The 13,436-nt window shown below is 35.7% G+C and overlaps 1 protein-coding gene across 2 annotated transcripts in view; it reads right to left on the reverse strand.

Moving 5' to 3' along the window:
* Window positions 1–269: 269 nt before the first annotated feature.
* The window catches only part of Hil (peptidase hillarin), a 47,686-nt gene continuing 34,519 nt past the window's right edge, over window positions 270–13,436 (reverse strand). For both annotated transcript variants that reach the window (XM_081996172.1, XM_081996173.1), the window contains exons 4-11: window positions 11,629–11,745; window positions 9,215–9,408; window positions 8,380–8,563; window positions 7,829–8,325; window positions 7,564–7,772; window positions 5,963–6,093; window positions 3,250–3,507; window positions 270–1,236 (exon numbers count right to left, since the gene is read on the reverse strand). In XM_081996172.1, the coding sequence (XP_081852298.1) occupies window positions 940–1,236; window positions 3,250–3,507; window positions 5,963–6,093; window positions 7,564–7,772; window positions 7,829–8,325; window positions 8,380–8,563; window positions 9,215–9,408; window positions 11,629–11,745 (1,887 nt within the window). In that variant the 3' untranslated portion in view covers window positions 270–939. The remainder of the gene's footprint in view (window positions 1,237–3,249; window positions 3,508–5,962; window positions 6,094–7,563; window positions 7,773–7,828; window positions 8,326–8,379; window positions 8,564–9,214; window positions 9,409–11,628; window positions 11,746–13,436) is intronic.

Below are 13,436 nucleotides of genomic sequence, written 5' to 3' on the forward strand. Positions count from 1 at the left end.
TTTGTCAGATTTATCTTATTTGTACTTCTTCCATGGTGATTCTCTGTTCCCAGAGAACCACCCTGTATTATTTCTTTATAACAGTTGGTTGATGTATCAATAATGTGGTTCCGATACCATAAAACATATATAAAAAATACATCCAGATAATTTAAGTCAACAGTACAAAGTAAATTTGAACTTTATTTATTATTCATTAATTTTCCATAATTATAGGAGATTTAAAATTTCTAATATGTAAGGTAAAACAGTTTATTAAATAAATGTGCTTCAAGGGTAAAAAACATTTATTTAATAAATAAACTTTATTACTATAGTAAATGCAAGTACATTAAGTGGAATGTGATTTTATAATAAGCGCAATTTACAAAATTGTTCAACCTTAAAATGTATAGTAGCAGGTATTTAAATTAATGCAATTAATAGTAGATAACAAGAAGATATAAAATTTATAACACGTGCATTTTATTATTAGCATAATCACTACAAAAATGTATTATAATCTTTTCGAAAATATTTTTAATCGATTCATAACATATTCGTTTTAGTATTGCACGTTTTTGCAATAATTGTAAAGATAAATTAGAGCTTTTGCACTATATTGTGATGAGTAAGGCAAGTGTTAGGCTTGACCATTAATCCATTTTTAACAATTATAACGTAACAAACACTAAACTTTCACAGCGTCATCAGCACCTTTCTGTTTGGTCATTAATTTGTTAGCAAAAGCATTTAAGACCCTTAAGGAAATAAACAATTTAGGACTAGATAAACGTCTGAAAAGCACCGGAGCTAAAAAGCTAAGACGGAGAATTGTGCAGAGGAATAACCGACTCGTTCCTCGGTGACTTAGAGCTAGAAAGCCTCAAAAAACTGTCAAGTTCTAATTCACTCAAATGTACAAATCCTCCACCGGATTCAAGATATAAGGTAGGTAACCTAGTTGCGTTTTGATGAATTGATGAGGTATTTGCAGCAGTGTGTCAACAGGTGTTTTTCCCCGGGTAAGTCCTGTGACGATGCTATTTCTCTAGTGTAAATGTCCAGGCCATATTGGCCTTCTTCAGGGAAACTAATGTTGAATGTGACTATGTCGTCGGTTACGATGTGCGACACAAACTTGGACAAGCGTTTTTCTTCAACTCCGTTTTTGTGTAGAGTGGCCATAAAGTCGGTTAATTGGCGCGACATTCGGAATTGGATTTCTAGTTCTCGACCAGCAAAGATCAGAGCGTCCTGTAAACCAAAAATAATTATTTTATCGTATCATTGAAGATTAAAAGGATTTTATATGAAATCTTTATTAATAATTATCAACATCATAAATGTACTAATTTCTTCATTAAACCTTAGTTACTAATAATACGTTAGTTACGAAGGACAACAGGTTCGATAATAGAATAATATTACAACGACTTTTCATGAATATTCACTTGACAGTTTTCAAACTTAACGGATACTTCCACTGCCTTTGGAGTCCTCGATCATATTTCTGTTTTCTGAAGGCTGATTAATGGCCGAGTATGCATTCCTCCTCATTTGATCCGGTTCCCTAGGGCTTAATCCACTGCCGGAGACATCGCCGATTTGAATTTTGCGAGCAATGGAAACTTTCTTGGACACACTTTCTTCTAGATACCCTCTAGCAACCTTCGTTGATTCCCATCCACCAAGTTCTTGTAAATCCAATATACATCCTCCAGCATTAACAAGAAAATTTGCCGAAGATCTTCTAACGCAGTGACCAGTATACATATTAGGATTTTCAAGTGAAAGATACTCAGTTATTTTTTGAGGTAATTTAGCGAAGAAATGAATGCCGCAGGGCTGTACTGTACATTTTCCTTTTCTATATGATAGAAACAATCTTCGGTGAGTAACATGGGCTGGCCTTAACATTGCATACTTCTTAATTACTTTTAATTAGCACAGGATTGACTTCGCCCTCAGATATTATCGCGAACGTCCGTTTCTTGTGGGTTTTGGAGTCGGGAATAGTAACAGTCAGCTTGTCCTCTAAAACGTCAACATCTTGCGTGGTCATCTTGGTTAGTTCATTGCTTCGGCAGGCTCCTCCAATTCCAATTAGAAAGGCCACTTTTAACATCAAAAACTCCTTATCTGGAGCAGAACGTACAAATTCGTTCGTCGCCTGTATAACCAAATAGCTGAGTTTGTGACAACTTCTGGTGTAATACCCCCTAAGCAATCTGGTTTTCGTAAAGGTTACTTGTGTACTACCGCGTTATCTGATATAACGGACAACATTGTTGATGCTCAGGATACAAATTTTGCTACTGTTCTCATACTGCTCGATTATACTAGAGCATTCGACATGATAGATCATAAAACTATGATTGCAATTTTAAAGTTTGGAGAGGGAGCATTGTCTCTTCTCGCATCTTTCCTTGCTGATAGTCATCAAACAGTTCAAATAGCTGATACACTTCCAGTTTTAACTGGGGTGCCGTAGGGGAGCATCTTGGGACCCCTTTTGTACAGCATTTATACTTGTAATTTTACAAATACCCTCTCTTTCTGTAAATATCATTTGTGTGCTGATGATACTCAAATATACAGGCTGTTTCAGAGTCGTTGTGACAAATGCCTAGGAAAGATTCTCCTGGCAAAATCAAGCAAAAAGTTCAAGAGAACATGTGTCCGCAAGTGCTTTGTTCTCGAGATCACAGAGGTGGAAATTTCATATTTGCATGTACCAATTTTCGAACTGAAAATATAAAACTTGACTTGACAATCAAATTTCATGACAATCAAGTCAATTTTAATGAAGCTTGACATATTCTGCATTTGTTAAGTATCTTCCAAAAGGTCAATTTATCATAATTAGCTCGAAAGTCAAATTGTTCATTTATATGTCAAAATTGACCTAAAAGTCAAATGAAAATGAATGAAATGGAAAGTGACTTTATTATGTCTGCTTGGTTTACTGAGATTGTCTCTATTTTAGAGCTGCTGTCTCTAACTCGGCTGCTTAACTATCGCACAGAAATCGTATGTAAATAACTACTTCCGGGTTTAGTAATTGCACTACAATAAGCGTATAATAAGAATTTCAGAACACTAGTGCACTAAAAGCTTAATTCAACACCAAAATTGGCGCAAAAATGCTCTTTTCTCAAAGACAAATTTTGACCTTAATGTATACTACAATGATGATGTCTATCTAACAGTTACTGCACCTTAAAACTCCTAAAGTTATACAAGTATCAAAGTGTTACGAAAACTAACCTGATGAGTAATCGGTACCAATCCAAACAATCTAGTAGCCTTAGTGGGTCCCCATTCGCCGCTTGCGCAATCGGGTAGCGGTACCATTACGGTTTGCAGGTCTTCGCAGCATATTTTAAACTTACAAACGCTCTTGAATTTCATTGGTTCTCCAGTTAGGTACTCTTTGGGTGTAACCGCGTTAGCAAATATGTCTAGCAGGAAAGCGCCGCTGCAGGGTGCGTGCACCCTGAACGCCACAGTGTTGCCAACCACCGACTTAAAAAATTAACAAATTGATAAGTACCTACGATAGTCAATATGGAAAACCAAACTAAAAATTAGAATCACAAATTTCAAAAGTTCTTGCTGTTGGTGGCGTCTGTTCACATGAAATCTTTGATTGCTATACCTTATCAGTAGAGTCCGGATTAAAAAGCACTACAATCGTGAAAAAAAGCATGCAAAATTATTTTCCTCAAAAAAGCATAAAAATCTGTAAAAAAGCACAAAACTCTTTCAGAGATGCAAATATTTTTACTTTATTTGAGTTCTAGACATTTTTTAAAGCTTTTAAACTGCTTTAGAGGCATACGAAAGATTTTAGACATAGAGACATTTGGAAGGTTTTTGGACAGTTTAAAGAGCATATTGAAGGTTCTGGAATGCTTGAGAAGCATTTAGAAATTTATAGACGGTTCTAGAATTTTTTTTAACCTTTTAGACTGTTTTGATATCTTTTGGGAGCATCTGGACTAGTTGAAGAGCATTTGGAATCTTTTAGACTGTTCTATAAAATGTTTTGGAAGCTTTTAGATTGTCTTGAAAGGCTGTTTTAGAAGCATTTTGGTGTTTCTGGAGTGTTTTGAAATCTTTTTAGACTACTTTAGGAACATTGAAGGTTCTGGACTGCTTGTAAGGCATTTGAAACCTTGTATACGGTTCTAGAAACTTTTAAAAGCATACGGAAGCTTTTAGACTGCCTTCAATTTTTTTTAAAGCTTCTATACTAGTTGAAGGTCATTTGGAAGTCTAAAGTGTTCTTCTTTTGGAAACTTCTAGACTGTTTTGGAAGACTTTCGACTGCTTGAGAAGCATTTTGGAGTTTCTGTAGTATTTTTTTGTAATTCTAACCGTTTTCGAGATATTTTCCAAAAACTACTTTGATGCACTTTTTACCGAAAATTAGTTCAATACTTTAACACCCTGTAGCTTGGTTATTTTTGGGAGTTCAGGGTGGTTCGACCACTCAAACAAATCGTCTTGATCTGTACTTTTCAGTGGTGTAGAGCAAAAAATTGTATCTAAAAAATTGTGTACAGGGTGAGCAAAAATAATGATCCACTAACAATTTTGTGCACACTCCGTATACAGGCAACTGTATTGAAGTTCAAACGTTACGTAGTTTGGTTTAGTGGTCCATTAGGAACAATTTTGCACTCTTGTAGTTTTTATGTAATCTAACCGTTTTCGAAATATTTACTAAAAACCACTTTCGGCCAGGAAAAACCTTCATTTTGACAAAATTTGGGAGCATTTTTCCAAAAAATCGCGAATAACTTGATTATTTGAAACGTACCGTATAGACACGTTCAATGATCGTAAGTGGCTAATGATTAGAGTTATCACGTGACGTTGAGCGGGCACCGCTAACTTGCCCCGTTTGGCCGCTAGAGGGCGTCAGACTTGATTACTTTTCTTCGGACATTTTTCTAAATATTTTGAAAACGGTTTGAGTTCGGTCGACCTTTAACTAGATTTTTGACATTTTTAAAGGGGGTAACCTATAAATTTTTTGAATTTTGAAAATTGTCTTTAACTGCCTTGGTTAGTTTAGGATAATGGTAGAAATGTAACGTAAAGTGTCATTTGTCAAAATATAATTTTTAAGGGTGTCATATCTTGAAAACTGTTATAAATGTCCTAATTTCTAAGTCAGTGACTAAATAGCGGCGGTTACAGCAAAACGGGCACCAGATTCGTGTTCTCCATGCCATAATTAGTTAAAATTGCCTTTTTTCACTACTTTAGGAGCATTTAGAAAGTGTTTACAGTTTAAAGAACACTGTTCTAGATTGTTCTTAAGCCATTTAAAACCTTGTAGATCAGTCTATAAACTTTAGGAAGCTGTCAAACTGCTCTAGAAGCATACGAAATCTGTTAGACTGTATTAGAAATATTTTGAGAGCTTCTATAGATAAGATTTGGAAGCTTTTCGACTGTTCTAAAAGCTTTTGCAAGCTTCTAGACTATTTTGTAAAACTTTGCAGGGCATTTTGAAGCTTCTATAGTGTTTTGGATACACTTTTTAGACTACTTCGGAACATTTGGAAATTATTTGGTCAGTTTAAATTTGTAAATTGAGCCTTACCCATTTTGAAACAGATAATTTGTATGTTTTTGTCTCTCAGAAGCCTTCAATATCTCAATATAGCTATTGCAATTGTAAATTAGCCTATTCAACTTAAAACCATACAAAAAATAGCAGCAAGTAAGCACAAAAAGAAGAAAGAAGCAAAAAAAGCATTAAAAATTCTGTCAAATGACGAGTTTTTGCGTAAATCGTTCACATTAGATGTCAAAGGTTGGTTGCTTTTATTATTTACAAAAAGCAATCCGAACTCTACTTATCAGCATTAACCTTCTTTTTCCTCTAGAATAGCAACAATGCAAACTTTGCCACCGATAACGTCATTCTAGTTTACGTTGATTTTCCGTATAGATAAGGGTTTACCTGCATGACAAATCTTTTCAAAGAAACATTTTCGAACGTGTCACCGTCGCTGTCGTAGAATTTTAAATTGTAGTGGAAAATTAGGGTACCCTGCATATGGGAGGGCATGGCAATTTTTACAGTTGCTGCACCTGAAAATTGTTAATTTTATATTGTTATTTCGATACTAAAGTAGTGAATATTTCAAATTTATCCATAGGAAATCAAAGTCATAAGGCGATTAAGATTCAACGTTTTGTTCACTTGTAATCACCATCAGATTAATTAATGGTTGCGTTTATTTAATTATTAGCATTCTACAATATACAAACTAGCAAATTATGTCCAGTATAATTATTGAAGTATCGGGCCATAATGTAATATATTACTGTGATGGGGTATCTAATAATATTAGATTGATTTTACAGGAAATTGCGTGAGCTGCTGTATAGATGATTGAACCGAAGATATATTATTAGTGCCATAAGTATCTTATTAAGTCATACTTTGAGAATAGAAAATTTTCTGCTTGAGCAATTACAACTTACTTCCTTATTTACAAATTGATTTGATTAATTGAGTGCTTAATATAATAAGTTTCGTAACACTTCTAAGTGTATTCTATTTCCTAATCTAAAATTCTAAAGGAAAATTACTTGTTTTTATTCATAATCTGAAAGCTCATTAATATACAGTGTGTTTATGGAAAATAAAAGTTATTTCCTTTCATTTAGTATACAGGATGTTACCAATTCGATGCATTAGCATTGCTATCTCTACTATAGTTGATACAGATTTAGTTAAATGGAGGCAAAGTTGCGCATTTTATTGTTAAATACTCGTAATTTGGTAAAAAAAAAATTTATTACATCTGGAGATATCTGACAAAAACAGAAAAAGTCAAATTTATATTTAATTTTTTTACCACTTTATTATTGATTATTTTGGAAAATCAATGGCACCTTCTGGAGGCACTCTTTAATGCTCTTCAAGAAGATATAGTTTTAGTTTTCAGCTCCGACGTTTGTGGTTGTTTTTTAGATACCATCATCAACTGAATTTTTCAAATATAGACCTGAATAAACCCTCTTTTTCGAAGGAGCAATGAACCTAATTATTAAATTATATCAAACTAAATTATTTGATCATTATGACAACGAATCAATTTCAATTGTCTAATTTATTTCAAAAACTTAAAGTACCAAGTACGTAATACACTAGGTAGAATTTTTTGACAAGTATAACATACAATAAAGCTACGAAAAGTTGATGATGATATCTAAAAAAAAATGAAAAACTGCTTCCAGAAGCTGCCATTGATTTTACAAAATAATTAATAATATAAAGTGGTAAAAAAATAAAATAGACATCTGAGTTTTTCGGTTTTTGTCGGATATCTCCGGAAGCAATGAAATTTTATTGAATTTTTTTTTGCCAAACTATTTAGCAATAAACTGCGCAACTTTGCCTCCATTTAACTAAAGCTCTATCAACTACAGTTTCTGAGATAGCAATGCTAATGCAACGTATTTGTAACACCCTATATAAACAACTCCATTTGAACGTAAGTATTATTTGGCTTATTCTAAGAAAAAATGCAAACGCTATCGGTTTATAATTACCTGTAGAATCAGTAAACATGACGGCTTTCGTTTTTGGATCAGAAAAGTACAGTCCATAACGGAAAAACAGTGACCGGACAAAAGGCAACTCTTCAAATTCCTGCAACGAAATTGGATTCTTTAGCAATTGCCATTCGGCTTGCAACGGGAAAAATTCGTAGATAAACTCTTTCGGATCGGTCAAGAAGTAATGATCATCATACTCGTATCTGAAACACCATGATAATTAGTTTCCTCCAATTGCACAGTAGATGTAAAAACTAACCTTAAACTGTCTGATTTGGTTTTGTTGCCTGCTTTAGGCGCTTCTTTAGCGTTAACCAGGTGTCTGGCACCCCAATTACACTGCACAAACCTCCAGGCCCCGGCAACGTAAACGGCATTCCACGAGTTCCTGAATCGGTTATCTTCAAATCGTACCCCAGGTTGATACCCTGCTGACTTAGAGTACCCTTTGATAACGACGCAGTGCAACCCTGCGTAGCTGCATAACCGTTTAAACAGTACGTGATAGCTTTCGGTGCCGTTTTTAATGCCGCGCAGAAGCCCCATCGGAGTGTCGCCCCTTAGGTTGTCATCGAAAGACATTGCGTTCAGGTTTTTCACGGTGATCCACCTGAATATTGTCCGAGCTTTTTCAATATCCGAGCCGCATCTACCAACCAATTGGCGCACCAGGTCGGTAAAGGATTTTTGGTCTTCTTGAGCAACTGATATAGCTATTTGGTCTACGTTGGAGAATTCTACCGGGTCGTTGTATACCTAAATTTAATTTAGACTATGACACCTGACCAGGTACCGTTAACTTGAACATACCTGGAATTTGCTTAAAGCGGGAGGTGCAGGTGGGGGTGCGTGAACTGGATAAGGTTGCGCCTCTTCGTTGTATCCATTGTCTCCTAGGAAAAGTGACTCCGCTTGCATGTATTCGCTACGTTTTTCGTTGATCAACTCCAGCATTTCGTGACTTTGTTTTTCCACTAAGGCGGCCGTCGCAGCCCTGAAAAGTTCCAACTTGTTTCATAGTCTTTTTGGTATTAGTACTCTGTTTCTTATTGTAAAAACATTTAAACGAGTAAAAGTGAACAAAAATTGATACATTGTCTTGAGTACCGTAGTTTTAGACAGGTATCCTATCTTTTCTGCTTAAAGTGAGTTATTCTTATGGTCTCTTTTATCAGATGAGAATTGCATCATCAGTTGATTTTACCATTCACTAAAAGAATTGGGTTCCAAATATCTCGATAATTGTTTTTTCGTAAAATCAACACTCAGCTCTTACGATTTGTACAAAATACTTCAGAAATACCTTGTATAAACTTGAAAACATCCATAAACTACTGCACATATGTGGTCTGCCTAAAGCCAGGACATAAATCTAAGATATGGAAATCATTATTATGACACCTACGCTTGGTGCTACTGACATAGGTAAACAGAACAGAATCAATGCTGCAATTCATATTGTTATTTACGTCCCACATTTCTGGTACGAAAATAAATATTTCTTCGCCTATGGAATGTTTATAGTTTAAATCACCGTTTACGACTGTGGCATTGTTACATTTTGTTTTATCGATATTTTCATCTATCCATAGTTGTGCAATCGCATCGCGACTAATAAGGATAAAACTATCCTCATTATACTTACCGCTCGTGTTCCAACATTTTTCTAGTGAGAGACTCTTTCTTCTTATCCCGTCTTAAAGTCATGTTCTTCTCCAGGTCTTCTCTTTCTTGTTGGTGCCGTAAAGTCAATATGTTCTGGTCGTCTCGTTTTCGTTTCATCTGCATTTCTCTCTCGAATCTACTGGTTAACCTTTCTAGTTCTTTTTCCCATTCGTCCTAAAAGGTAAACATAATAGAAAAAAAGTAGTTATGTAATGTAGTTTTATATGTTTTTCAAACACAAAAAAAATACAAACCCTTTAATTAAGTATTGTTTTTTGTTATTAAGTAATATTAAGTTAGTTCTGTGTGCTCACAGAAATAAAAAATAAATAGTTTTTGTTAGAAAATATGTGCTGTTTTAAAAATTCCAAATTTCTAAAAAACTTTTTGGTTTGCTGAAAGGAATAACCTACATGTAGGAATATTGATTTTTTTCATTAGAATAAGGTAAGAATATGTACCGGTAGTCAACCAAGAAAGAAGTGCTTCTGTATGTATTTTGTCGTTTTCGAGATAATAACTAATTAACAATTGGAAAACTGTATCAGACAAACGGTTGGATATAATGCAAAATTTTAGGTTTTTCGAAAATTTTGTAAATACTGTTATAAGATAGATGACAGAAACCTGGAACATGCACACCGTTTTGATCTATGTATATATTGAGGCAGAATCGCAAGAAACAATTATAATAATGTACCAGATCATTTGATATAATAGCTTTTTTAATATAATGTATTAGTAAAGGTCCTATCACCCTTAATGTGGAGTCTGGTAGTAGACGAACTTCTCGGAATTCTTACCGGGAACGGAAACTTGTCTTGGCTATGCTGACGACATAGTCATTATGGCCAAAGGCAAATTCGAAGGAACCCTGTGTGATCTCGTAGAAAGGGAGCTAGAGACCACCAGAAAAAGGAGTTTATCAGTGGGATTGAAAATCAACTCATCAAAAACCACAGTGGTACCTTTCACCAGGAAAACAAGACTTCAGCACTTGAGGAATATTCATCCGCCTCAATGGCGAAAACTTAGAATGGCGGCAAGAGGTTAAGTATCTAGGACTTACCCTAGACTCAAAACTTATCTGGAACCGCCACATCGAAAAGATTGCCAGCAAGGCAAGGTCATCACTGATGGTGTGCAGGAACATTGCGGAAAAGACGTGGGGTTGTAACCCATCAATACTGCGAAGGATGTATACCATGATAGTGAGTCCTATGATCACATACGGCGCAGTAGTGTGGCACAGAAAATCCGAACTTGCCACAACAAGGAAAACATTAGAGAAGGTGCAGAGACTTGCATGTCTTTGCATAACGGGAACAATGAGATCGACCCCCACGGCAGCACTAGAGGTAATTCTCGACCTCACACCGCTTCACATCATGGTGAGAAGAACTGCTTGGGGAGCACATCTCAGGTTGGATAAGGCCGGATTTAAAATGGCAGTGCACACCTCGCCGATCTCCCAACCGACGAAATCATCAGGAAGTTTAGTTTCGAAAAACAATTTCGAACGGAACTGAGCACCAAGAGAGATTGGAGCAGAGAATCCATTCAAACATTAGGGAAAAAATACCATAATATGGTATACGGACGGATCAAAAACTTCCGAGGGGACTGGAGCAGGAGTCTATGGGCCTCGCAATACTCCGAACCCATGAGACAGTTTCCTAGCATTTTCCAAGCGGAAATTCACGCCATAGAAAGGTGTATTCAGTTTAACCTCGACAGGAAATACTGGAACAAGGAAATTGCGATCCTTTCCGATAGCCAAGCAGCCATCAAAGTGTTGAGCTCATCCAACATCAACTCGATGATGGTTCTGGAGTGCATAGGAAAGCTCAATGACCTAGGAAGGAACAACAAGGTTGTCTCCTCAGGGTTCCGGGGCACGTCGGAGTAGAGGGTAACGAACAAGCAGATACTCTGGCACGAAAAGGAGCATCAGCGTCACTGATCGGGCCAGAACCATTCTGCGGCCCTGGAAAAGCATATGTCCAGGAAGTACTTAATAAAGCTGAAGAAGAACTGAGAGGACTGAGCAAGATCGAAGACACTGATTAACCTCAGCAAAATTCTCAAAGCATTAACGGGGTTTTTAACGGGTCATTGTCGACTCAGAGAACACCTAAGGAAGCTAGGCCTAGAAGAGGACAGTACCTGCAGGTTTTGCGGAGAAGAACCAGAAACACCCCACCACATCTTGCTGGAATGTTATGCTGTACGCCACAGAAGATTAAACACACTGGGATTACCCCAGCTGGCTGTGGAAGAAACCTCGAACAGACCCACTCAAGATCCTGAAATTCCTAAGAGAACTAAATCTTAAGGGGCTGCTATGAACAAGGAAATCTTGAGATAAATTCAATGAGAATAAATTCAGCTTACCCGTATTTCGTCCCTTATTCTACGTTCCTCTTCCTCTCTTTGTCTGGCGAATTTATTGTACAAATCATCCTCTTCTTTCCGATGTTTCATTTCCAGTCTTCTTTGCTCATCTCTGTCCTGTAAATCAAATATAATAAGTAAGAAAATAAAGTTTCGAACACCAAATAAATAAAAGTTTCTTAGGGCTAAACAGTGTTTAAATGGTACAATTCTTGTTGGTTTTGTTAAAATATTTTCTAACAACTCCAATATCTATGATTAACAAAGCAAATTGAAGATAATTGACTAAAACACAGATATTTTTTACAAAAATTTAATTAAACAACCGTTTGACTTTATCAATTAATGAGTGTGGCCTGCACTTTTTGTCAATTGATGATTTGAACTTATCAACTAAAGTTAAAATCTTTTCTCTCTCAGATAATGTTTCCCTAAGAATCCATTGTTTTTGCTAATACCCGTATTCATTGTTCTTCCTAGGGGTTGCCTCGGTCCTCAAGGTACTGTTGATATACCGAATTCGTTTCATAGACGGTTCCTCAGCTCTTAAGGGTTCCTTGACCGAGAAGAATTTTCGAAGGAGGGTGAAAGGTACCTTGAGACGACCTCGCCATTAAATTATAGTTTATGCTGCATTGTATTGCTTATTGTCTATTTTCTAATTTGTTTGGATAAAACAAACATATGTTTTTAGATAGGTTCCTTAATTTTGTGGACAAACAACCGAACTTTCACTTCACTTACCGAAAAGTATATGCGCAATGCAGAAAATCTTTTGGAATTTTATGGTAAAGATGAAATTTACTAGAAAAAATGCCGATCGTGGATTACTAATCCGTGGAATTATACAGTACATTTGTTATGTAAATTTGTATAATCTATTTTTTTAATTTTCAATTGATGATTTAAAATTTAAACTTTTTAACTAAAGTTATTTGTATTAATAAACAACTTTTTCTCTCTCAGATAATAGTTTTCTAAAAATCCACTGTTTTCCTAAAATGAACAAAAATTAAGTAAAAAGCTGCAGAAAACTGTGAATTCCATATTTTTGAATTGCCCTAAATTCAATTTTACTTCATAACTATTCAATAAGTCTTTTCTTGTCTAACTTTACCTAAATCTGTAGTACAGAAATGGAAAGCAATATATTTCAGCTTTTTTGACACAGTTTTAGGTTATGATATTTTAACATTTTGCAGCGTTGACAGTTTTCTATCATTTATAAGAACGCCTTTCTCAAGGGCTACTAGAGGAGGCAGCCTTGAATGAGAAAGGCTTTTAAAGATTCCTTCGAGGCGCGACTATGAATACTGGCATAACTCTCTCTTCCTATTCAAGTATGTATGTTCTTAGGCAACTCTTATATAAAATACCTTTTAAAGAGATAATGATATAAAAAACAAATTGTTTTTAAAGCGTTTCCGGGTGTGAGTCCCACGGCATAAAAATCGGCCCATTCTCATCAACGCTATCAAAAGAAAATCACATTAAAACGCAACCGCCGACCTCAATAAGTCACAGCCCAGATCTAGACTGGAAACTAATTAACATGAAAGGAAGACGTTAACTTGAGTACTTGGTAGCTTTGCGCAGGAAGGAAATGGTTGAAAATCATACTTTCCGAGTGCCAATAAATCTGACATACATTCTTAACAATGCGTAGGACTGAATCGGCATTATACTGATCCTAAAAACCATCCTACCTGATTTAATAATTCTTGAGGCAGTTTAAGTGACGTAACTACCCCGACGTCACAGTATACCGGTGATCGGGTTTATATAGATGTCCCATATAAGGAGGTGAC

The sequence above is a fragment of the Ips typographus genome, linkage group LG2 (assembly GCF_016097725.1).
Source record: "Ips typographus isolate SLU linkage group LG2, UJ_Ityp_2.0, whole genome shotgun sequence".
NCBI classification, from domain to species: Eukaryota; Metazoa; Arthropoda; class Insecta; order Coleoptera; family Curculionidae; genus Ips; species Ips typographus.